General features: G+C 48.6%; 1 protein-coding gene across 3 annotated transcripts in view; it reads right to left on the bottom strand.

Moving 5' to 3' along the window:
* The window catches only part of PIWIL2 (piwi like RNA-mediated gene silencing 2), a 348,242-nt gene that overhangs the window by 227,808 nt on the left and 93,504 nt on the right, over nucleotides 1–26,930 (bottom strand). For all 3 annotated transcript variants that reach the window (XM_088443404.1, XM_088443405.1, XM_088443403.1), the window contains exon 5: nucleotides 19,096–19,281. In XM_088443404.1, the coding sequence (XP_088299530.1) occupies nucleotides 19,096–19,281 (186 nt within the window). The remainder of the gene's footprint in view (nucleotides 1–19,095; nucleotides 19,282–26,930) is intronic.

Below are 26,930 nucleotides of genomic sequence, written 5' to 3'. Positions count from 1 at the left end.
CACACCTGTAGGGCTTGTAGAAGTAAAGGGATAGGTATAAGCTGACAGTAAGTAGAAATAAGCACAGACAAATAAGCACTAGCAAAAGTCACATACCATGCAGAGAAGATATACTCACTGCACCTTTCCACTACAATCAACCTCCCAGATTCAGTGTCTGGGAGGGCTATAGCGCTGTGTACACTGTCCTTGATCGGGAGAGAGGTACACAGAGGGACCGGTCCGCGTGCTCCCTGAGAGATCTGCCCTGCCACAGAGAAAATGGCCCACAGAGACCTCAGAGGAGTGGCCGAGTAACTGCAGCTCAGCGACGCCAGACTACGTGCTGAAAGGCACGCTGAGCTGAGGGGAGGAGCCGCTAAACAGGGAAGGCTTCCTCCCCTGGCAAGCTATTAACCCCCGGGTTGCCGGCATCCCGCTTGCCGCTAAATAACCCTGGTGGTCTAGTGGACTAACGGGGTATTCCTCCGATGGAGGGGGAGCCACCGCTAGCAGCCCCCGGTCTGTCCCCTAGAACCGGGGGCAAAGGACTGCATTTAGAGTAAGACCCGCGAGCCGCCGCTAATCGGCGACTCGCGGCTTACCTTCTCCCCGGCGACTCCGGAACCAGTCCAGGGAGGTCCCCAGAGTCCGACTAGTATGGACTCTGGCCTCCCGCTGCGAACCCCAGTGCGATACTGGCGTCGCGGCGCCAGCGGGGAGTAAGAGCGGCAGCTGAAGAGCCCCTGTTAAAAATAAAAAACTAACAGGCTCTTTTTTCTTTTCTTTTAAATTAAAAAGCTTTGGGGGCTGCTCCTGCAGCCCCCCTGCGCGGGGTGACCCGACTCCGGCCAAGCACCAACTCAAACTGAGGTGCCTGTGGCTCGGGGGCGGGGTATAGAGGAGGATGGACCAAAGGGCATCCTGGGAGCAGCTAAAGCTTTAACTGCGTGGTGCCCGTGGATCCAGATCCAGCTGTACCCCAAGGTCAACCCTGTGGACCCCCTATGGACCCTGAAGTAGAAAGGACAGGTAGAGACTGAGATAGGTTTAGAGGCAGGAGAGAAGGGCTTAGATAAGGAGTATCACGCTTGCACTAATAGCGCTCCTAGCAGTGCTAAAAAACTGCTAGGCATTAATAACAAGCAACCACTGTAGTGAACGTAGTTACTATCTGCCATAAATGCTCTCTGACAAGCCTAAACCTCACTGTTCACTTACAGTTTAAGGTCAGGCTATAAGTCTCATGCAGCAACTTTTTTCTTATTGCAGCAGTCAGTCAGTGTCCTCCATGTAATGGCCGCCAGCACGTTTCAGAGAAGTGCTGAGGCCGCTGGGAGGAAGGGTCAGGACTCCGGAGTTAGGCTCCTCCCCGCTATAGCGCTTAACCTGAACTGTGAAGCACGCTGTGTGAGGGAGACCTCACACAGAGAATGATGCCGCATGGCTGCCCTGCTACACAGAGCAGCCTGCTGCTATAAAAAGAGGATTTTGGTACACAGGGGACACTGGAGGTGCTTACGGTGGGGTATAGTGTAGTGGATAGCTGGAGCTGGCACTTTAAATAATCTAGAAGTGTGAAGCTCCTCCCCCTCTATTCCCCACCAGCCCTCAGTTTAGAAAATGAAGACCGAGAGGAGATGGAGAACAACCGGAGTGAAAAGGAAGAGGATATCACACAACAACAAAACCATCCAACATATGGAACAAACTGAACAGGCAGGCAAAGAGCGCTGAGGTGGGCGTCCAGTGTCCCTTGTGGAATCAGAGAAAAGGATTTACCGGTAAGTACCAAAATCCTATTTTCTCTTTCATCCACTAGGGGACACTGGAGGTGCTTACGCTGGGGACGTCCCAAAGTTTTCCCCACGGGGCGAGAGCGCTATGAGGAACCTGCAGTACAAGGCGGCAAAACATGATGCTGAAGCCGCAAATGTATCAATTCTATAAAACTTCACAAAAGTGAGCACCGAAGACCAAGTGGGCGCACGGCACAATAGTAAAGTAGAGGCACCCCTACGTGCCGCCCACGACGTACCCACAGAACATGTGGAATGAGCCGACACGGACATAGGAGACTGACGATCATTGCTGACATGAGCTTGACAGATTGTCAGTCTAAGCCAACATGCCAACCCTGTTTGGACGCTGGCCAACCCTTCCGAACAGCCTTATAAAAGGATAAAAAAAACCTCAGGCTCGCGTAAGGACACCATCCAAGCAACATAGAGGTGGAGAGCTATAACCACATCCAGGGTAGAAGAAATACCGGAGTCCCCTACCAAAGAAGGTACCACAATAGGCTGATTTATGTAGAAAACAGACACAACCATAGGAAGGAAAGTAGCTTGCGTCCTGAGCCCCGCCCTATCATCATGAAACACAAGGCTTATAAAACAGAGCCCCCAATTCAAACCCCTACGAGCCGTAGCCAAAGCCCGGAGGAGGACCGTCTTCCAAGACAAATACTTAATATCAACCTCTTGGGAGGTTCATGGAAAACTGAAGAAACAAAAGTACCAAGTATAAGACTTAAAGAGCCATAGGTGGTACAAAGGGTGGCTGCACCCGCAACACCCCCTGAAGAAAATCTGCGTCGCAGGTAGGAGGGCCAACCTGCGTTGAAATAAAAAAGAAAGAGCAGAAGAAAAACGGGATAACGAAACACCCTTGACGGAAGGCCCCGACTGTAACACCATATGATAGAAGAGCGCCAGATGCAATGATAATGCGCATCCGAAACCAGTTTCCTGGAGCGAAGCATGGTGGGAATAACCGAGTCTGGGATGCCCTTCCATCTAAGATATCGGATTCAAGAACCACCCCGTTCCACGCAGTTGTGCTAAGTTGGGGTGAACTAAAGGACCCTGCTGCAGAAGGTCCGGATGAAGAGGAAGTAACCCGGATCGACTGCCAAGAAGGAACGAAGAACCAACTCCTCCAAGGACAGTTTGGTGCCACGAGAATGACTAAGGCCGACTAGTGTTTTATTCGATTTAGTAGACAAGGAATTAGTAGTATCGGAGGAAACAGGTAAACCATGTAGTCCGTCCATGGAACTGTTAGGGCGTCTACAGCCTCTGCCTGCGGATCCAGAGTTCTTGACACGTATCTTGGTCACTTATGTTTAATCGAGATGCTATGAGGTCCGCCTGAGGACGACCCCAGTGCGTGAAACACGTGTGGGTGAAGCTTCCATTCCCCAGGATGGATATCCTGGTGATTTAGGTAATCTGCTTCCCAGTTGTCCACTCCCAGGATGAATACTGCCGACAGGATTACTGACTGACACTCGGCCCACTAGAAAATCTGAGATACTTCTCACATGGCCACGCGACTTCGAGTGCCGGCCCGGCGGTTAATGTAAGCGACAGCCGTCGCGTTATCTGACAGAACTCGTACCAGACGAGACCTTAGAAACTGCGCTGCTTCTAGTCAAGCATGGGAAACTGCTCCGAGTTCCAACACATTTATGGGCCACCGTCTTTTCTGTAGGGACCACCGATGAGAGTGATAGTCGAGGACCATAGTTCACCATCCTCGGAGGCTGGCGTCTGTCGTATCCACCAGAGGAGTGCCACCCTGGTTGCCGGGGCCAAATGGATCAGTTGATTTAGATGCAGGTGAGACCCTGATCCCTATGTTAGCAGGGCCAGCTGGAACACTCGGGAGTGGAATCGTCCGAATTGTAGTGCCTTGAAAGCAGCTACCATCTTCCCCAAGAGAAGAAGTCCAAGAAGCAAGGACACCCTCCTTGGTCTGAGGCTAGCTGAAAGAGCAGCCGGATGCCAAGTCTTCCAAAAGGAAAAACCTCTGTAATGCCGTATCTAGGATCATCCCCAGAACTGGAGTCTTTGGGACGGACTCGGATTGGGTTTCTTGAAATTGATTATGTCAGTGAGGCATGGTCCAAGAGAAGTGGTCCGATGGAGCCTTGATTAACTGATCGTCATGACAGACATAATTTTAGTGAAAACAGCTGAGGATAACCTGAACGGCAACGCTCGAAACTGATCGTGAGTTTGCAAAATTGCAAAATGCAGTAAAGCCTGATGCGGTTCCCAATTTGGGACATGGTGATGCACATCCTTTATATACAGAGAAATGAGGAACTCTGCCGGTTCGAAGCTTGCAATGACAGACTGAAGTGACTCCATAGTGAAACGATACAGCTTCAGATACTGTTTGAAGACTTTAGGTTTAACAGGGGCCTTGTCCGTGGACACCGGCAGACTCGTAGAGAAGAACCGATGTGGAGTGGAAACCTCAAAATCTATTCGGAACCGCACGGAAAGTAGCTTGCGAATCCACGGATCTAGTCTGGTTCCAAGCTTTTGAAAAGTCTGTAAGCAAGGTCCCATCGTAGGAGAGAGGTGGGATGGGAGACAGTCAGCCACCTGTTGGTCGACTCGTCTTTGATCCTGTCGATGTGTAACTGTATGTGGGCGACCTCTACCTCGGCCACCCCTAATGTGCGAGGGGGTACCTCTGGCCCTTTAACGAAAGGGATGCATGAAAGGAATGAAATAAGGGACCAGTGTAAGTCCTCCTGGGTGGCGGAGCATTCTAAGGAAGGAAAGAAGACTTACCCCCAGTGGCTTGGGATATCCATTTTTCCAGTTCTGGACTAAAAGGCATATCACCTGTGAACCGTAGACTCTCAACAGCCCGTTTGGAGTCTGCATCCGCTTGCCAAGAGAGCAAGCAGAGAACTCTGCGGGCAGAAACAGCAGAAGCGGACATACGAGCACTGATCTGACTGATATCATGTAAACTGCTGACTCACGGAGAGTTCTGCTAGTAATCGTAACTCTGCTCTGGAAGTATCCAAGCCCATAATCAACTGGTCCACCCAGCAATTACAGCATTGTTAACCCAGGCGCTAACAAGCGTAGGCCTAAATTGGGCTCCTGCTGCTGTAAATGGATCGCGGTGTTTATTCCAACTCGCGAGCAGAAGAGTTGGAGAGCCACAGTAGTATTATATGATCAGTAGGCAGCAGAAAAACAGCCACACTTACAACTATGTCAAAACGCTGCAAACCTTTACTGACTGATGCAGGAAGTGCTGCGACTTGTCCAGCAATCAGCCTAAAGGCAGCCACAAGACTATAACCAATCACATCGCTGGTTACGTGAGTGGCCCGGCAAAGGAATCGTTGTTTCCTTAAAAAAACAAATGCATCTACTGGAGGAGGTGTTTTCCACTGTTCCATCATGGATAATGGAAATGGATAGTCAGAAGGGAAACTATGTGGATTTGGAACCGCTTAGCCAGTTGTTTCCAGGCCACAGAGAGCTTGTCTAGAAGCGGTTGTGTGAGCTGCAGGAACTACTTCCTCAGGTAGATTAAGGATCTGCCTGACAGCTAGAATTTTAAGGCTCCACCCCGAGTGACAGATTCTAAATCCGGCAGCACGGAGCTGCGAGGGGTTCCTCGTACGACTGGAGGACAGTCGGCAGAGGACGCTCAGTGCAGGCTTATGATAGGCAGTGGAGGACAATGCAGGAGCGGTACACATAATCTGTACCAGTCCAGATATTTGGTTAACCCTCCTATTAGCCGTCATTTCTGACGTTACAGCCGTCATAACTCCTGCCATGTCAGCGGCCCATGGAGGAGTAGGCGATACAGTAATAGCCACAGAGGTTTATGATGGTATATATAGTGGGAGGAAACCGGAACACCCGGAGGAAACCCACGCAAGCACAGTGAGAATATACAAACTTCACACCCAAGGGCCGAAGTGGGACCCATGACCTCAGCGCTGTGAGGCAGCAATGCTAACCATTACACCATCTGTGTTGCCCCTTGTGTTACTAAACAAGCATCACATAGCGTGGTGTCAACAGCAATTGGCTTAGTTTGTTGTTACATTTAGAACAAGCAAACATTTTCTGATAATTGGTATACACACACAGCCACTCAAACAAAATTAGCACAGAGACAGAAGGCTAGTGGGAAACAGAGGAGGAGGTTCACACCACTCCCTCCCAATAATTCAGATTCCCTGGACCTTGTACACCCCAGTGTTATCTTCACAGACCCTTTTGGAAAGGATCCTGTAGAAGGGGTGTGTGCCAGGAGATCATCCTTCTGCCCACACTGTGTGGCTTCTGCACTCTCCTGTAATGTGGAGAGATGCAGGTAGTGTGTTAGAAACGGCAGCCACGCTGTTGTAACAGCCGCTTGCCGTGTATAGAGAGAGCCCGCTCATTAGACTCCGCCCCCTTCCTCCTCCTGAGGCATGCAGTATGGCTGCTTAACGCTGGCCATATATGAACTTCCCCCTCTGACTGCCCCGCTACTTGCCGCTCTACTAGCGGGGAGAGGGGAGTCTGTGTATCGCTGGCTGCAGCACCTGTCAGCCCCTCTACAGCCCGCGATGTTCTAAACTAGCGGGGAGAGGGGAGACTTAGTAGATAGAAAGCAGCGCTGTAGCGCTGCTCTAAACCAGCGTCGGGAAGCAGGGCGGGAGACGGGGGATGCGCAGCTGAGTGTACTCACTGCGCTCCCTCAGAGGTCTCTTCTCTCGTTCAGCTCAGCACTTTTTCCTCTTGTGACCTTGTCACTGTGTAGAAATGTGCTGTGGCGATAAGGAGCTGTCAGTTGCTTTTAGGATAAGCACTGTGCACTCCTTCATGCACTAATAAGAACAGGGCGCCAGGTACCCGGACCCCACCTTTAGAGAGATGTAGTAAAAAAAACGAACCTAAATTAAAATAAAAATGAAATGTAATGCTGGAGCACAGCAGATTGTGACAGCTCCATGAGGCACATTTTCTAAACTGAGGGCTGCTGGGGAATAGAGGGGGAGGAGCTTCACACTTCTAGATTATTTAAAATGCCAGCTCCAGCTATCCACGCCTCTATACCCCAGCATAAGCACCTCCAGTGTCCCCTAGTGGATGAAAGAGAAACACCGCCAATTAATCTGACTACATTGCCAGTCAGGTTATACTCGCGTAACTGCCTACGCTGCCGGTGGCGGTTTAACTAATGAATAGCCTCAATGCGCGCTGCACGCAGCGGCATGCAGAACGTCCTTTGTAGAGACAATGGTCTCTGTAGTCGGGGACTCCAGGCGAACTGCGAGCAGTTGCGAGTGGGTCCCCCCGGCAGCTGCAACGATGCAGAAAGGCAGTGGCAGCCGCTGCCTGTCCTCTTTCATTAATTTCTTCAGCGCTACTATAAAACTAAAAACATAACCCTTAGGAGAAATGTATAACACTACTAGCTCCCCTCGGGCACAAAATAAGACTGAGCTTGGAGGGGGGTATAGAGGGGGAGGAGCTAGTCACTTTTTTTTTTTATTTAAAGTGCCAGTTCCCACTTAGCACACGTCTATACCCCACTGTCATGAAGCCTCCAGTGTCCCCTAGTGGATGAAAGAGAAATATCTGTACAATCGATGGTGCTTTACGTCATAGAATAATGGGACCACGCCTCACCTCTTTGATCTATGCACATACTAGGTGTCAATTGGATTTAACTAGATTGCAAAGTGGTATGGCCATATGGCACAATGTAGACCTACAGGATGTTATTAGATCTTGTATACAGCTGCACAGGCAACTGGTTTCCTCATTGTATGCTGAGATGCACTTCATGCTACTTCACATGTCTGACCGGTGCCTCTTCAAGTGCTCTCAGCCTGAAGCGGACCTACTGCATTGCATGTGATCCTGTGCTAAAGTACAGGAGTTTTGGTTGGCTGTTCAGACGTTTATGACACAGGGTCTGGGCATATCATTAACAACGGACATGGTGTAGGCGTTGTGGTATCTTCACTCCTCTTCTTCTCTTCCCCCTGGAGGTCATGAAGTGGAGAAAAATTCTGGATGTGTGCCAAGACAGATTGCATAAGGAGAGTTAGGGCCTGATTCAGAGATGTACGTTCATCCGAGGATAAACGCACATCTCCGATGTTTAGGGGTGTGCGCCTGCGCAGGACACAATCTGCGCATGTGCAGAACGGGTCCTGCGTTCTCGCTCGCAGACTACCCAAGCATCAGCATTATTGACATGCTGCAGAATCTGGTCCCCGTTCTCGGAAACGGGGGCATGTTCAACTCCGTTTTGCATGAGTCCACGGTTTGCGTTGGTGAATGCAGATTCCTGGCCTGCGTATTCGTGCACTGGGAGGTGTCTGTCACCTCCTTCTCTATTTGCATCGGAGATAGACTGATTTGCACTGCCGCTTGTGTGCGGCTCTGCAAATCTGTCCATCTCTGAATCAGGCCCTCGGTTTGAATCTTGGATCTGCAACAGGAACAGCCAAAACGGATTATCACTATTGGCGCAGCCCCAGTGCGAGGTGGATACTCACTGGAGAAAGACTTGCCATGAATTTGACTTGTGCAAACAGACTAGATAGTACAGAGAAGTCATACTCACAGTCCCCAAAAAATGGTAGTGATGGTGTTAAAAGTCTATAAAGGAATTACTCTGAAAAAGCAGTCTATGAGTGCGCCTATAAACTTACACTCCTCTAGATTTAGAGCAAGAGTTAGTTATAATAAATACAACAGAGCATATTCACAATCCCTATTAAATAGGAAGTGCAGGTAATGAGGCACTGCAAAGTTAAAAACAAATGTCAGAGGGCAGGCAAGTATCAGGAGTGATATGGGGCGAGGTGTCCAATACAGCTTCACCAGTGCGTGGGATAAGACTGTCCAAATGGGAGACAAAGGAAGAGCTGCTGTTAAACCAGCAGATTTATCTGTTCCTAAATGTAATTGTTCATTCATTCTAAGGGGAGTGCGCTGTAACTGCTATTTGACTATAGGCTGGGTACAGACATGTGAATTGTAAAACTTGATTGACGTTCGAAGCAGAGCTGTGCCTGGAAATATTTTATTTATTCACCCTCTTCACCAAGTGATGGTAAGGGGGAAAGGGAAATATAGTTGTGAAAAGGTATTTGTAATAGCACCATCATGCCGCTGCTAGATTTGTAGAGAGATAGGAGTGACACAATAATAAGGCACAGATATGTTGGTAAAGATTTCCTTTTTCGGCTATTTTTTCCCATCAAGCAGAGACCCTGATATGTCTTAAAAGCTGCCTGTGTATAGATCTGAGAAATAGTCATACACAGCCAGCGAGCTAAAGTCTGTTTGTTAGCTGGCCAGCCTCGTTTGTGAAACCCATATAACAAAAAGAGCGCATCTGATTTCCTAATGGAGTTGGTACGATCTACGTTGATACGCAGGGCTCGAACCACATCCAGGGAAGTTTCACCCTTAGAAAGGTCTGAAGACTTAAAAGGCCGGGCCTACAATTTCCTCATTCATATGAAAACGGGATACCACCTTTGGAAGGTAACCCGCTCTACTACAGAGGACAGCTCTATTTTAATAAAAAATCAAATATGGGGAGCGACATGACAGTGCTGCCAAATTAGAAATGAGGAAATCGCGAGGAGAAAAAACGTCTTCGCTGTCAACCATCTAAGGACCACCTTATCCAAGGGTTCAAAGGGAGACGCTTGCAACGCCCTGAGAACCAAAGATAAATCCCACGGTGCCACTGGAGGGACAAACAGCGGTTGCAGACGGAGAATCCCCTGCAAATATGTTCTAACATCTGGCAGAGTGGTAATTCTGCGTTGGAACCAAACTGACAATGCAGAAACTTGAACTCTCAAGGTAACCAGACGAAGACTTAAGTCTAGTCCGGCTTGAAGAAAAGAAAGAACTCGGGAGACTCTGAAAACCCTAGGGTCATATTTTCTCTGGGAACACCACAGAAAAAAAGAATGCCAAATCCTGTGATAGATGCGGGTGGAAACAGGCTTCCTTGCCCTAATCATCATTTGGATCACAGAAGTAGAGAAACCTTTGGCCCATAAGACAGAAGACTCAAGAGCCATGCCGTCAAAGCCAGCCGAGATAGATTGGATATTGGCAGGGACCCTGCACTAGTAAATCGGGTCGTAGAAACAGTGGAAGTGGACTGTCTAAGGATAGACAAATCAGATCAGTGAACCAATGTCTCCTGGGCCAGACAGGAGCTATTAGTATCATCCTGCCGCCTTCCTGCTTGAACTTCCTGACGGTCCTTGGGAGGAGGGAGATTGGAGGAAACAGGTATGCCAACCTGAAGTCCCACCTCACCGCCAGCATGTCCATGAAGGAGGCTGAGGGGTCCCTTGTTCTGGACCCGTACCTGGGGACCTTGTGGTTGTGACGTGACGCCATGAGGTCTACTTGTCCACCAGGAGTTGAAAGACGTCTGGATGAAGAGCCCATTCTCCAGCGTGCATGTCCTGACGACTTAGGAAGTCCGCTTCCCAGTTGAGGACTCCTGGGATAAATAATGCAGAGATTGCTGGAAAATGGCATTCTGCCCACCGCAGAATGTTCGCCACTTCATTCATGGCTGCCGGACTTCGTATGCCTCCCTGATGGTTGATGTAGGACATCTGCGGTCTCGTTGTCTGACTGAATGCGGACAGGCCTGCTTTGAAGGATGTCCTGCGCCAGAAAAAGCGCTCTGTGCAATGCACGAAGCTCCAAAATATTTATCGGTAGGTGACTTTCCTGAGCTGTCCACCTTCCTTGAAAGGTGTGAGGAGTACCCAATCTGGGACCCAGAATGGGCGACCCCTGTATAAATAAGTCGTCTGCAGCCACCATACAAAAGAGAGACGAACCTCTGGCGAGATGCGGATCAGATTATACTGACCATCCCAATGAGATAGAATCCATTGTTGCAGGGACCTGGAATGGAACTGGGCATAAGCCACCATGTCGAAGGTGGATACCATGGAGCCCAGTACTTGCATCGCTAAGTGAACTGACACTTTCTACTTGCAGAGCAGACTGCGAACTCGAGATTGTAGGGCTGCAATCTTGTTCACTGGTAGAAGAATCATTTGCTCCAGGGAATCCAGCAGCACCCCCAAGTGCACCATCTGCTGAGTTGGAGAACAAGAAGATTTTTTCCAATTGATTATCCAGCCGTGCTCTTGTAAACAGATAAAGGTTATTTGGAGATGACGTTGTAACACCTTCTGAGATTGTGCCAATATCAGGAGGTTGTCCAAATATGGCAGAATCCTGTCTCCTTGTGGTTTGAGTTAAGCCATCATGATCTTGGTAAATACCCGAGGGGCTGTAAACAGACCGAAGGGTAGAGCCTGAAATTGGTAATGTTGCTGACCTACAGCAAACCTTGGAAACTCCTGGTGTAATCGTGCAATAGGAACATGCAGATACGCATCCTGTATGTCCAGAGAGACCATGAAATCTCCAGGATCCATCGCCAACATAATTGACCTTAGGGTTTCCATACGGAACTTGGGCACATGGATGAATTTATTGAGAGATTTCAGATTCAGAATAGGACGATGCGACCCATTTGGTTTCTGGATCAAAAACAAATTTGAATAATAACCCGTTCCCTGTTGCGTCACAAGAACGAGGATTATAACTCCTGACGTCAGAAGAGCACCAATAGCCTCCCGGAAGACAAAGGCCCTGACCAGGTCCGAAGGAAGAGTTGTACCAATCAACCTCTGAGGGGGATGCCGCAGGAACGGGAGGGTGTATCCCTGAGAGACCACCTCTCGAACCCAAGCATCCGTAGTTGTCTGCCAGGCATGAGAAAACTGTAGAAGTCGGCCTCCAACCCTGAGACCCCCAGGGGGAGGCCCGCCCCATCAGGCAGCGGATTTACCATCCAGCTTGGAGGCTGGATGTCTGGTTGACAAAACTTCTTGGTCTGCAATTTCTTGCGGGAATTATCTAGTCTAGAGGAAGACTGTCCTTTTGCCCTTCCCTGCGGGCAAAAGGACCGAACTGACGACTGCCTATTCTTAGGGGTAGTCGTAGATGGCTACCCAGCAGATGTAGATGTTGCCAGAGAAGCCACTATGTCATCCAGTTCTGGTCCGAACAGTACTTTCCCAACAAAAGGCAAAGATTCCAGAGCCTTCTTGGACCCTGTATCCGCCTTCCAGGTTTTTAGCCAAAGGGTTCTTCGTGCTGCAACCAAAGTTGCCGACACCCTAGAAGCCAGGATACCTGCATCAATAACCGCTTCCCTAACATAAACAGCTGCCTCTCGCATCTGACAGAGATAGGACAGCTGTTCTCTGGTAGCATCAGGCATTCTATCTTCCAGAGATGTCGTCCATTCTTCCATAGCCTTGGCTACCCAGGCCACAGCCATAGCTGGTCTGGTAATAGCTCCAGATAATGAAAACCCTTATTTCAAAAATAATTATCAAGTTTTCGATCTGTAACTTCCTTTAGTGAGGTTGCGGAAGGAATGTGTAATGTAGAGCTCCTGATCAATCTAGTTAAATGAGCATCTACTATTGGAGGAACTTCCCATTTGTTACATTCACCAAGTGAAAATGGGTACCTAGAAGTTAAATTCCTTGTAGCATGGAAATGTTTATTTGGCGTTCCTCATGCTTTAGACATGAGATTCGTCAGTTGCTCACACTGAGGGAAATAATCTTTAGCCACCTTCTGACACCTAAAGTCAGGAGTCTTAAATTTCGGCAGAACATCCTCTTCCTCTATACTCGGGACAGATCTAACCGCTCTCACCAGAAAGGTGACATCCACAGAGAATTGATGGTCTTCCTCAACAGAATAAGAATCAGAGCTCTGAGTATCAGAGTGCGATGAGGAGGTCGAATCAGAATCCTGAGGCAACGACTGAATGTCCCTGCTTTACCGCCACTGGTCTATTTGCCTGCATTACCTGCTGAGGGGCTGTAGTCGGCAGCATACTCTGACTATAGTGAGCAAAAGTATCAAACCAAAAGGGATTCATGGGGGACATATACATAGAAGGATGCAAATGCTGGCGATACCCCATAGTAGGTGGCAGTACCGTAGCAGAAGCTTGTGATGCTGCAGCCCTGTCCACTAAATGTGACAAAACCAGAGACCAAGAGGCCACCCAGGGTGGTACTTGTGCCGGTGCACGTGTACCCTAAAGGAAAGTTGGATGTTTACAACTGACACTACAGAAGCCATGTTGCACAAAATCCTGCTCTGACAGGCCTGCCAAACAGGAATTACATGACATCAGCGCCGGGGCCTCGTCCTTCTCCCCTTTACCTTTAGACATAGCAATGTATAACAGGTATAAGGTATAAATGCAATGTGACCCTCTTCACATTGGTGAAAAGCCCCACACACCTTTTCAGAGGGATGAGTAGAAACAGAGTGATAGATATATCTGACAGTTTGGAAAAAGGCAGTATAAACACAGCAGCTAGCATTAAAGTCACATACAATGCATATATTTATATTCAAATGCAAATGGACTCTAAATCAACTGACCAGCCCCACAGGGGTATTGGTAGGATATAGAGTGCTATATACCTGACCCAGGGGAGAGGTATATAGGGAGACAAAACCAAACCTCTGAGACGAGCAGCTTTCAGCGGTGCACCCAAAGCGGGAGGTGAGCGTCTCACACACGAGGTGGTCAGAAGCAGCAAACCAGACGCAGGAATCCTCACCGGAAGTTGCATCTGGGTTGGGGGAAGAGCGGCTGGGGGTGAGCCTATCTCCTTTAAACTGCGATTTTGACGGCACGGGTACGCTGGCCTCATAGTAGCAGACGCATACTAGTGTTCACTAGTGCGTTTACTACCCATCCCAGGCGACAGACGATATGGCCCCGTGCGCCTTAGAGAGGACACACAGACGAGTCCTTCACCCGCAACAGCCTCCGATGCGTCTACTACACCAGAGACCTGGACTGCACAGCACAATTCCCCGCAACGAGGAATCACCTTACCTTACCATCTTCGTGAATCCAATCGCAGTCCAAACCCCAGCAAAGCCGCTAGCTAAACAGTGCCGAGGTTATAACGTGAGTCTGGACACTTGCCACGCACCAAACAAAAAAAACTGAATGACTGTGGCTGGGTATATAAGGAGGAGTCCCTATGCATGCTGGGAGCTTGAAAGCTGTTTGGTGCAATGGATCACACCAAGTACATACCCCAAAGTAGTTCCTGTGGACCCTAAAGAAGAAATTAGAAATTTTGCTTTAACTACATAAACATAATACATTGATCAATTTACAAAAGTGACAATGGCGCTAAAGTAAGAGTCCATAAAGAGAATGATGTAGATTTAGCAAATTAGTGATCAATGCTGATCTGGGAATGTGCTGCTACACATGAATTGAGGTAACAAGATTAATGTATAGAAAAGTTACAATATCTAATATCTGATATGCAGACACACACTTAACAAAATCAAGATATTCATTGGGGCTCCATCCTATTAGGTGCAAGTTCTCTCGCTGCAAGAGTAAGCGCGGCTGTATGCCACACTTCCGGTACCTCTGGATTAATGGATTTTTGTTCAGAGCCCCATACAGCAAGTCCGGACCGCAAATGGGGGCGAGTTGCAGTGCCTTTGCTGGCCTTTCTACGTCATTGCAATGGCAACTCACCCCTTCGCGGCTAATTGGACTGTGGGCAATGATGACAGTTCCTATCAATAATGTATCTTAATTCTAAGGATAATAACTTTGTTTCTATTATAAACTTAAGTAGATACAGTTCTTGCAGCAAAGAACATTTTATTCCTTCTCAAGAACGAACAGGGTAATATCCAGTGGGTGTTCTAAAAGTTTAATTTCATATTATAATGTAACCCCACAATCCTATTCCCTCTCTGCTCCCTATACAAAGCATTACAACCCGTACCTCACCTCTGCAATCTGTAGCTCACAACTGGCACATTACCAAACTCATGTAAAAATACTCATCAAACCAATTTTAAAAATAACCTCTCGCTCCATCTACCACCCAATTCTATCCTCCTCTTTGCCGTAAACTTATTATTATCTAGAAATGCTGACGTCTAAAGGTTACTATCAACTATATAGAATTCAGGTAGCCATGTGGAAGACTGAACAGACAAAGTATACAGTCTATCTATAGAAAATAGATACCAAGAACACATAATGGTGTTTTAATAAATAAAATAGCTATATTTAAGGATACCCTACATATATGTGGAGGATATTACCATTTTGGCTGGTGTCCTCATTTTGGAGGTGGTGATAACCAGGAAATGTCCAGCTCCAGGGTTCAGCATTATGTGAGTAACAGCTCCCTGAGAACCTTCCCTGCCAAGTAGGTGATGCTAAAATTAAAAAGGTGTCAACTCAGATCTGGGGTTTAGCCAGTTCTGAGGCCGGTTTCTATGTGATCGCCCTTGATCCTTTCCTAGCTAAGAATTTCTATTTTTGGTAATCTTGCTTTCACTCCGGGTCTCTCATTCTCCATCCTGTGGTTAGTGAGTGCTGACAGATTTCTCAATGATCTCAGTGAGTGACCAACATCCCTCAATTTTTAGGACTTTTGAATCATTGAATCTTTTATATAAACAATTTTATATATTTATACAGATCACAAATTTGTATTCACTCCACAAATTCTGGACAAAGATTAGACCTCACAGTAGTCCATATGCTAAAGACAAGGACTTCTTTACTTTGCATTCAGAATGCTCTACATAAAACACCCACAGCGAAGCAACATAAGAGTTGGATGCTGGCAAGCTCATTGACAGAAATGAGAGGCCGGAGTTTTGGGAATGTACAGTTGAAAGGTGGTAGGCCATGTCCCTAACAACATTAGAGCACTATTTCTTCCCGATTTTAAATGTATCAAATCCGTTAAACCTGATGATTTATAATATTATCTAAATAATTTATCAGGTTTTATTTTGCTTTTAATTTCCGGTATAAGAGTTCATGAAAACAATTTATGAACAAACCACTTTTTTTTTGTAAAATATTTGACTGCAATTTAGTGCAAACCCAGAAATTATCACCTTACTATAAACTAAAATTACTAAAAACTTTACATTCCATTGAGATACCAACTTGAAATTTGAAATGGACAATCCTAAAACATCAAGGAATAAACATAACATTTTGGAATATTTTAAACCATTTTTATCTCGAGTCTGATCTTCCTTAAATCTAGCCTTGCAGTATATCAATTTAAAGGCTTTTATATTCTGAACACAATTTTTTTTTTTTTTTAAATATCTTAATCATGGCAGGAGAAAATTAGGTTTTGCATGCTCACAAAATGTGAAAAATTTTAATTTTTGACATTTATGACAGCAATGGAAGGAAGGAAGACTGGCAAACACTCAGAATCACACAGACACACACACAGAGGACAGGTATGCAAAACTGGTGACCAAGGAGCAAACCCCAGCAGTCAGGTGCGTCAGGGTGAGTGCCTTGTGCCCCCTATGGAGTAGAATAAAAGGATTTAACAGATAAATAACTTAAATCATCTTTTCTTCTTCCTCCACTAGGGGGCACAGGGATGAAAATGGGACGTCCCAAAGACATCCCCCTATGGGAGGGGAAGCTTGTGAGCTGCATTGAGAACAGAACACCCAAAGGCTGCGTCCGAAGATGCAGAAGAGTCAAAGTCATAAAAACTAATGAATAGTAAGAGCCGCCGAAGAATAGGCCTGATCCTTCTGGAAAACCCTTCGCTCTCAGGACAGATGTCTTAAGAGCCACCCCATCAAAGCGAGACGGGTCAGGCCCCTGAGACAGAAGATTCGGCTGCAGAGAAAGACGCAGTTTGAGGTCGATGGAGAGGCCCAGAAGATCTTCATTCCACGCCCGCCGTGGTCAATCTGGCGCGACTAGGATCACTTTGAGTCCTTCAACTGGAGCCGAGAAATCATCGAGACTGGAGGGAAGATATATATGAGTAGAAACTTCCACTAAACTGCTAGAGCTTCTACCAGGAGAGCACTGGGATCGCGGCAACTGATAGTGGTGACGAGACGCAATCATGTCTATGCCCGGAAGAAGGCCCCAAAGGCGGACCCAATAGCTAAAAGATGTCCGGATAAAGAGCTCACTCGTCTGAGTACACGTCCTGTCAGCTCAGGAAGTCCGCCTTCCAATTCTGGACTCCGAGTATGAAGACCGTTAATAGAGCCAGAAGATGACGCTGTGCCCAGTGGAGAATGTGGCTGACCTTTTTCATGGTGCCGCAAATACGGGTGCCACAGTGATGGTTGATATAGGCGACGGCGGTTACTTTGTCCGACTGTACTTTGACTGGACGTCCCTGGAGAAGAGATTGCGCCTGTACGTTGATTGACAGTCAACTATCTTGAGACATCCAACGACTCTGAAAGGTCTGATGACATGTCACCGCCCCCACACTCCTGAAGACTTGCGTCGGTGGTGAGCAGGACCCAGTCCTGGATCCAAAAAGGATGGCCCGTCTAGTTGTGACAGCTGGAGCCACCATAGGAGGTAAAGACGAATGTCTCTGGGAGCGTCTGTGACCTAAGGTTCAGGTGAGACCTGTTCCACAGTGTTAGCTGAAGTGGAACTGGGCGTATTCCACCATGTCGAAGGTGGAAACCAGAGACCCCAGAATCCGCATACAGCACTGTATGGATACCCAACGATGGACAAGAAAGGTGCAGATCTTGGACTGCAAAGCCTGTATCTTGTCTACCGAAACACATGCTGCGTCTTGGAATCCAATAAAGCTCCTAAGTGGAGCACCTCCTGAAATGGAGTTGAGGGGGATTTTCTCCAATTAATCATCCAACCGTGTGACTGAAGAATCTCCAATATCAGGATATCCTGAGACTGGGCCAGGAGAAGAAGGTGGTCGTCCAGATAAGGCAAGATCTGGGAGCCCCTGCGACAATGGTGTGCTGCCACGACCAACATGATCTTCATGAACACACTAGGAGCCGTGGACAGCCCAAATGGTAATGCCTGAAATTGGTAGTGATCCCCCTTCACCGAAAACCTGAGGAAGCACTAGTTGCTGACCCAGATGGACACATGTAAACAGAGATTCCATGCGGGAATCTGGAGGAACTTGTTCAGCAGCTTCAGATTGAGGATGGTGAAAACGAGACGTCCAGCTTCTCGACTAGAGAGAAGTTGGCAGAGAACCCCTTTCCTCTCTGAGATGGGGAGAACAGGATGATGAAGCTCCAGGACAAAATGAAGCGAATGATCTCCTCGATAGCTCCCGCCTTACTTTGATGTTGTGGAAGGCTGGTGGAAAAAAACCAGGCTGTAGGAAGCCTCTGAAAGATTAGGGAGTAGCCCTGTGAAATGACGTCCCCCAGGCATCTGCTGTGGTCTCCCTCCAAACCTCAGAAAAAAGCAAAAGCCGGCCTGCCACACTGGAGTCCCCCAGGTGGAGGCCAGCCACATCATGTGGAAGGCTGTTCCGCTGGTTGGTTGCAGGTTGTCTGGTAGACCAAGGCTGCTTACCCCTTGGCTTGAAACCTCTGCAAGAAGAACCTTGGTTTCAGGAAAAGGGTTGACCTCTGGCCTTGCCCTGCAGACGAAAGGAACGAAAAGTAGACATAGTATATTTGGAAGTGGACACAGAAGGCAGGAAAGCCGGCTTGCTTTCACATAACATGTGAGAGCTGTGTTACCCAGTATCGCAGAGTGTCTTTTCATGCGACTTTTTACCTTCAAAATGCATCTTATTCTCACAGCGATGCCAATAGGACGCACAAGCAACTTCCGCTGATTAAAATGATATGTCAATCCTATTTTCGGTGTGCGACTGCGAGTGCCACTGTAACATATCGTTTCGCATGCAGATACACCCGCAGTTGCACACAGAAAATAGGCATGCCTTTTTAATCAGTAGAAGCTGCTTGTGCGGCCTATTTGCGTCGCTGTGCAAATAAAACGCATTTGAAGGTAAAAAGTCACACGAAAAAAACGCTCGGCTCTACCGAGTCATGCCACGGCATGGAGAAACTAAAAGGGCTGTTTAATGCACAAGGAGGCTTAATGTATGAGGAAATATCTGTATTTGGTGCCCAGACTCTCCTCTCCAGGCTATACCATTGTCATCCCTGTGCCCACTAGTGGAGGAAAAAGATCGATCAATCTTTAGTAGATCCCCACTCTCTCTTATGCTATATAGTAATAGCACCCAATAATACGAATATCCATGAAGAGACTGTGACTGGTTGTTATTTACAAACAACTGCATTAATTACTGCATATTGACAATAGTAGTCTTTTTTGCATGTTCTGAACGTGATTAGAGGATGAAATATCCCTTTGGTCCTATAGATCTCTCACCTGTTTTCCTCTTTAGCCACAACTGATTCAGTAGGTGGACCAAGTCTTTTAGAAGGTGTGGAGCTTGGGACCGGAGATGCTTGTTCCCTTCCTAAGCTCGGGACTGGAGACACTAGTTCCTTTCCTAGGCCCCTACCAGGAATGGCACGAGGTAACTGTTCACTTGCTGGAGCGCTCATTGGAAATCTGTGAAAGAAAAGACACACAATAAATGACACTACACACATTTACCCATATTGAGAGTCCAGTGGCGTCATTACTATATCTATAAACTTTTGTTTACTGCCACTAGCTATTAGGAAAGCTCATTTACTTTGGTGGTTCCCAAACTTCCTTCAATCACGGCACTCTAGACTATCAGCATTGTGTTTCATGGTACCCCCAAGGCCACAAGTTTGTTATAGGAATATTTACCTTACACACATCCGTACTGTGAAACCATTGTTACAATCGCGTACCATTGCAGCCTCACGCACACTTGAATAAGCCCTGACCTTACTCAGAAATTGCTAACTTCAACGCACGCTATGAGGCCTCAGGCTGCGTAGGGCATCGCAGTGGATAATTTATGCACGCTCATGCAACAGCGTTCAAACGCACTGGCATGCCTGCGTTTCCCCAACCCCCGTCAACACCCACAAACGGTACTTCCCGATAGCAGTGGCCGGTTTGCGCACTGCGATGCATACACAGTACGCAACAATCGGACAATTGCGTGAATATTAGCAACTGCGATCCAAGCTGAATCAGGCCCAGAGTGTATACGTATGTAGGGTACGGTTTGTATACTTTCACTACTATACTTAGCCGGATCCTGGTGTTGGATAATCCCTGCCGTCCATCAGCGATGCATCATTGAGAGTAAAGCTGGCCACACACTAGACCAACTTTCATCCAACCAGCCAACTAGTTGATTGGTTGGAATGAAAATCTGGTAACGTATGGGAGTAACTGATGGTCAGCAATTTGCTCCTAAATTCCAGAAAACAGATGAAAATGGTCATCAAGACAAGTTTGTTAAATGTTTGATCTAAACAATTTGTTCAAACAACAGTTTTTGTCCATTTTCTGGCATTTGGGAGCAAATTGCTTATTGTCATTTACTTTCATACCTTACCAGATTTTCATTCCAACCAATCAACTATGGTTGTATTTAAGTTGGTCTAATGTGTGGCCAGCTTTAGAGTAGAGAACACGTGGTAGCATCCATGAAAAGTACATAGCAAAGGGTTGGCTGCAGCAAGATCTTCCACTTTAGGTAAGGTGCTTAACATAGCGATGGGTTCTGTTTCCAGAGCACAGAGTTTGGCAGTGATCCTTGGGGTTACACAATGTGAAACAAATAGACAGAATGGAATGAAAAGAATGTAATGGATACAAAGAGGAACTGACCTGTGTAAAGTAACACCAGATGGACTTCCCTCTACAACCATGGCTGTAGCAACGAAGCGCAGAGAAGAATTACGGCTGTGACCATGAGTTGCAGATCCACATTCACAGAATGGTACAGTAACGACGCTACCGTTTCCCCAAAAATGGGAGTACAATTTTCCATACCTGGAGAAAAACTCTTAGCACCAAAAGGTGAAAAGAGCTAAGCACCAAAAGGTGCAAAAATAATGGTCCCTCAAGGATGGAAAAAAAATACCCTCAGGCTACAGACCAATGGAAAATGACATGGCCTAACTGGTGGGCTAGGGACAGAGGTTATGCCTAAAAGAGAATGTAACCCTCAGGAAGTAGTACAAGGCTATGGAAAGGAACTCAGTACCAAACAGTCAAATTGAAGTCTAGATACTGTTCGACCAGGACAGAAATGTAAATTTCCCTTGCAGGATTCTTAGGTTCAAAACCCGGGGTAGGTACGGTGAGCATTCAGTCACAGACCTCAGACACAGAGGGCAAAGACACCCTTGCAAATCAAACTGCCGTCCTGGGAATGGCTACATGCTACTCCTGCTAACCCGAGACCGAAACTGCAAGAGGGGTAAGACTTGTCGAAGAAAAACGGATATGGGAATCCACCCTGGCTAGTGTCCAGCATAGATACATCAAAAAGCAGCCGCCATATGGGCCTCACCACCAGGATACCAAAGTCAGAGGTCTAAGAGAAACTAGTTAACCGGACCAGAGAGATCTGAAAATGGTCTCGTCGTACTGGCCCTGTTCTGAATTTGAATATCTATCCCCTAGGAAAGGAGTATACACCGTAAGAAATCCGCCCACAGGAGGCGAAAGAGGTTGTCCAAGAAGTAAGACACCCAAAAATGCCCACTTCAACAGAGAAATCAGTGTGTTAGAACTCCTGCACAAAGTCACTATGTGAGCTACAGATGTGGCTGAAGCATAGGAGAACCCTCCAGTGATCCTCTACAAGAGGAAAGAAAATTTTGTTTTACAGTATATATGGCTGATTTCGCATTGGCCAGCTGCAAGAATTGTATGTGAAAAGCCCCATAGCTATAAACTTTTCAGCTCCAAAAGTTTTAACTATTTAGTGCCTTCTCCTCAGCCTCCTCTCTAATCCCACAGTCGCAGTGTCCCCCAGATAGGAGGAAAGAGGAAGAATGTTTTCTTACTCTTACAGGTCTTCAAGCTGCAAATCTACAAATTGTACCTCAACGTCATCAGTTTCTCAAATGTTGGGTATTTCGCAATATTTTCAATTCAAGGGTCTGTAATCTGGACTTCTCCAATAATAATGCCAAAAGTGCTACCAATTCATATGCCCGCTCTCAGAAAAAACAAGAGATATGGTAAGAACTTACCTTTGTTATCTCTGTTTCTACGAAGTCCATAGGGTCCACAGGGTTGACCTTGGGGTATAGCTGGATCTGGATCCACGGGCACCACGCAGTTAAAGCTTTGCTGCTCCCAGGATGCACTTGGGTCCGTCCTCCTCTATACCCCGCCACAGGCACCTCAGTTGGTAAGCAGCTAAGGCCGGAGGAGGAGACTAAACAGAGAGAAGGAAGACTGGAACACACAAGAAACCATACTCACAGAAATGGGAGACGGAAAACCGGTGACCAGCCACACAGCCCATTTGAAGCCAGGTGCGTCAGGGCGGGGGCCCTGTGGACCCTATGGACTTCGTAGAAACAGAGATAACAAAGGTAAGTTCTTACCATATCTCTTGTTTTCTACTTCAGGGTCCATAGGGGGTCCACAGGGTTGACCTTGGGGATGTCCCAAAGCAGTTCAACTAAGGGCGGGGACGCTCCTGTGCTGAAAGGAGTACCCGGCGCCCAAAGGATGCATCCTGAGAGGCGAAGGTGTCAAACGCATAAAACCTCAAAAACGTCTGAATTGAAGACCAAGTAGCCGCCTTACACAGCTGAACAGCGGAGGCGCCACGTCTAGCAGCCCAAGAGGGACCCACAGAACGAGTGGAATGAGCCTTAACAGAGGCTGGCACAGGTAAACCCTCCTGTGCATAAGCCTCACAAATAACGGAACGAAGCCAACGGGCTAACGTTTGCTTGTTGGCAGGCCAACCCCTCTTGTGAAAACCGAAGAGAACAAACAAAGAATCCGACTTCCTAACCGAAGCAGTCCGGTCCACGTAGATTCTAAGTGCCCGGACTACATCTAAGGAAGCCTCACCAGCGGAAAGATCAGGTGACTGAAAAGCTGGCACAACAAGTTCCTGATTAATGTGGAACTTTGAGACCACTTTGGGCAAAAACTCAGGACGAGTGCGGAGCACCGCTCTGTCCGGACGAAAAATCAGAAAAGGGGAGCGACAGGAAAGCGCCCCAAATTCTGAAACCCTCCTGGCAGAAGCAATTGCCAGGAGAAAAATGGTCTTAAACGTCAGCCACTTGAGCACCACCGCCAAGTCCCACGGAGCCACCGGAGGCACGAAGGGAGGCTGGATCCTGAGAACACCTTGGAAAAAGGTGTGAACGTCTGGCAGTGTAGCAATCCGTCGCTGAAACCACACGGACAAAGCAGACACATGAACCTTCAGAGAGGCCAGGCGTAAGCCGAGGTCCAAACCCGATTGAAGAAATTCCAAGATTCTGGAAACCCGAAACACCTGCGGATCATAGTTTCTGGATTCACACCACTGAAAATAAGTGCGCCACACCCTGTGGTAAATCCGCGCGGAAGCAGGCTTGCGTGCCCTAAGCATGGTACCAATCACCGAACTGGAGAAACCCCTAGACCTCAAGACGGCTGTCTCAAGAGCCACGCCGTCAAAGACAGCCGACCCAGATCCGGGTAAAGGCAGGGCCCTTGAGACAACAGGTCCCGACGCTGAGGAAGAAAGTACGGAGCGTCGATGGAGAGGCACCTCAGATCGGAGTACCAAGGACGTCTGGGCCACGCCGGAGCCACCAGCACGAGTGTGCCGCCGTCCTGCTTGAATTTCCGCAGAACCCGAGGAAGTAAGGATATCGGAGGAAACAGATACGCCAGGTGAAACGTCCATTTCACCGACAGAGCGTCTACCAGACAGGCGCCTGCGTCTCTTGTCCTTGACCCGTAAACGGGCAACTTGTGATTGTGACGGGAGGCCATCAAGTCCAGCTCCGGCAGCCCCCACCTGTCCACGAGTAGCTGAAACACCTCTGGGTGAAGCGACCATTCCCCGGGATGCACGTCGTGACGGCTGGGGAAGTCCGCCTCCCAATTGAGGACTCCGGGAATGAAGACTGCCGAGATCGCTGGAACGTGACACTCCGCCCAAGCAAGAATGCAAGACACCTCCGACATTGCTGCCCGACTGCGAGTTCCCCCTTGGTGGTTGATGTACGCCATCGTGGTGGCGTTGTCGGACTGCACCTGAACCGCCCTTCCGTGAAGAGCGGGGCCGGACAACTGCAGGGCCCTGTACACAGCCCGCAGTTCCAGGATGTTGATGGGGAGATGTGCTTCTTAAGCGGACCAACGGCAATGAAGCGATAATGAGCCGGTCACTGCCCCCCAACCCCGAAGACTGGCATCCGTCGTGAGCAGGACCCAGTCCGGGATCCAAAAGGGGCGCCCCTCGACCAGATGCACCGTCTGAAGCCACCAAGCCAAAGACTGCCGAACCTCCGGGGACAACACCAGCATCTGAGAGCGGATCCGGTGAGGTAACCCGTTCCATTCCGATAGAATCAGCCCCTGCAGGGGCCGGGAATGGAACTGGCCAAATTCCACCATGTCGAATGTCGACACCATGGACCCCAGAACTCTCATAGTTGAATGGACCGACAGGCGGCAACTGCTCAGGCAACTGTGTATCCGCAGCTGCAGGGAGGAGACCTTCTCTGGAGTCAGGAAAATCTGCTGCTGACGAGAATCCAGCAGGGCTCCCAAATGAACCATCCGCTGTGATGGAATCAGGGAGGACTTCTTCCAGTTTATCAACCACCCGTGTGCTTGAAGACAAGCAATGGTCAGGTGGAGATGTCGAAGAAGCACCTCCGGGGAGCTCGCCAGCAGCAGAAGATCGTCCAGGTACGGCAACAGACGTAGACCCTGACCCGAAGGTGGGCAGCCATAACCGCCATCACCTTGGTGAACACCCTCGGAGCCGTGGAAAGGCCAAAAGGCAACGCCCGAAATTGGTAGTGATGGTTCAGGATAGCAAACCTCAGATACCGCTGATGTGCCGGTGCTATGGGCACATGGAGATAGGCGTCCTGGATATTCAGGGAGACCATATAATCCCCGGGTTCCATCGCCAGAATGATGGAACGTAACGTTTCCATCCTGAACCTGGGAACTCTGAGGTATCTGTTCAGAGACTTCAAATTCAGGATAGGGCGATGAGAACCATTGGGTTTCTGTACCAGAAACAGAGTAGAATAGTACCCCGTCCCGCGCTGAGACTGCGGAACGGGAACAATGACCCCTGCTTGTAGCAAGGATTCTATAGCTACCTGAATCTGACCAGCTTTGGTCTTATCCAGAGAAGGACTCGTACAGAAAAACTGGTGGGGCGGCCTGAACCGAAAAGACAGGGCGTACCCCTGAGAGACTACTTCTCGAACCCAGGCATCCGTGGTGGTATTGTGCCAACACTGGGCGAATAGGAGAAGTCGGCCTCCCACTCTGGGGTCCCCCAGAGAGAGGCCCGTCCCATCAGGCAGCAGGCTTATCCTCCTGCTTGGAAGAAGGGCGCCGAGCACTCCATGCCTGCTTCTTGGGCTTGGGTGCGGCCTTGGTCACCGAATGTCTCGGGAAGGACTGGCCCTTGGCCTTACCCTGAACCCGAAAGGACCGAAAGGCAGAGCTCCTCACTTTAGCCGGCGCAGAGGCCGAAGGGAGAAAAGCCGACTTGGACTTAGCCAAAGTATCCACTATTTTGTCCAAATCCGGACCAAATAGTAAATCACCATTAAAAGGCAAGGCCTCCAGACCCTTTTTTGAATCTGCATCAGCCCTCCAGGACCTCAGCCACAGGGAGCGCCGAGCAGACACCGCTGCAGCCGACACCCTAGAAGTGAGCAGGCTGGCATCCAAAGACGCTTCCCCAATATAGGAAGCTGCATCCCGCATCTGTCCCACTAACGCTCTCTGGATATCCGGAGCCTCATCAGGAAAGGTATCCTCCAAGGCATTGGCCCATGCCTCAATGGCTTTAGCCACCCAGGAGATAGCCATGGACGGGCGAGCCACCGCCCCGGAAAGAGAATAAATGGACTTTAAACAAGTCTCCACCTTCCTGTCCGTGGGATCCTTCAAAGAGGAGATAGACGGCAATGGCAGCGTCGCGCTTTTGATCAAGCGGGTAACGTGGGAATCCACCGCCGGCGGAGTTTCCCATTTCCTGCAATGAGCTTCAGGAAAAGGATAGTTCGCCGCCAACCTCTTCTGTGGATGGAACCTCTTACTAGGTAATTGCCAGGCCGCCGCCATATGATCCGATAATTGATCAGACAGGGGGAACACAGTTGAAGTCACCTTGGCCTTTTTAAAATTAGGAAACTTCGACCTAGGAGCCGGCGCATCATCCTCAACATGTAGGATAGCCCGCACCGCCCTAACTAAGGCTGGAACATTAATGGAGGACTTAGCTTCCACCTCCTGCCCCATGACATCAGAGTCAGAGTCCTCACGGATTTCTCCATCATCTGAGGACACTTCCGAGTCCGACAACTGCGCAGCTAGTGAACTCACAACCGGACGTTTAGACACCCTTGGTGGCACATCACCTTGCAACATGGACTGAAACGCCGAGGATGAAGCCGCCAGACTCTGTACGGAGCTGGAGAGAACATCCACCCAAGGCGGAGGAGCCGTCGGAGCAAAACTCTGCAAAGGCACTACAGACTGACGCGTCCCTGGGGAAGACTGCACATACACAGGCAGTCCCGAGTAAGGACCCACAGTCTGGGCCCGGGGGGAGACCGCAACATTTGTGGAACCCCCGGGGAATGGGGGATGGTGGGCTGCGGTAACGCCCTAGAAGGGACCGCTGATGGGACCGATAACCGGTCCACAATAGACGCCAGCACCTGTGAAAACGTCGCCCAAGGAGGGTCCTGTGATACAGGGGGGTTGGAGGGGCCCGGTACCAGCTGGCACCGCCCGCACAGACCATCCTGAGATAAGTCCTCCCCATCAACTCCAGCAGCACAACGTCTGCAGGAAAATAGCACAGGAGCCACAGAGCGCTCAGTCTCCTCATCAGACATGATACCGTAAATCACAAGAAATAGGTATCACCAGAGGAATTACGGTTTTAACACCCGCGCACTCACCAGTATGCGACACAACAGCCCAGATATGGTACTGTGTAGCACACAACAGTATGTGACTGATCCCACAAATACGTGTTTTATATAAGTGAGGGTCTCAGAAAAACGCCCTTCCCCCACACACCTGCCGGGCCGTAG

The sequence above is a fragment of the Taudactylus pleione genome, unplaced genomic scaffold (genome assembly GCF_031769625.1).
Source record: "Taudactylus pleione unplaced genomic scaffold, aTauple2 ptg000329l, whole genome shotgun sequence".
Lineage (NCBI taxonomy): Eukaryota > Metazoa > Chordata > Amphibia > Anura > Myobatrachidae > Taudactylus > Taudactylus pleione.
The sequence above is the reverse complement of the archived record's forward strand: the minus strand, read 5'-3'. Positions and strand labels throughout refer to the sequence as shown.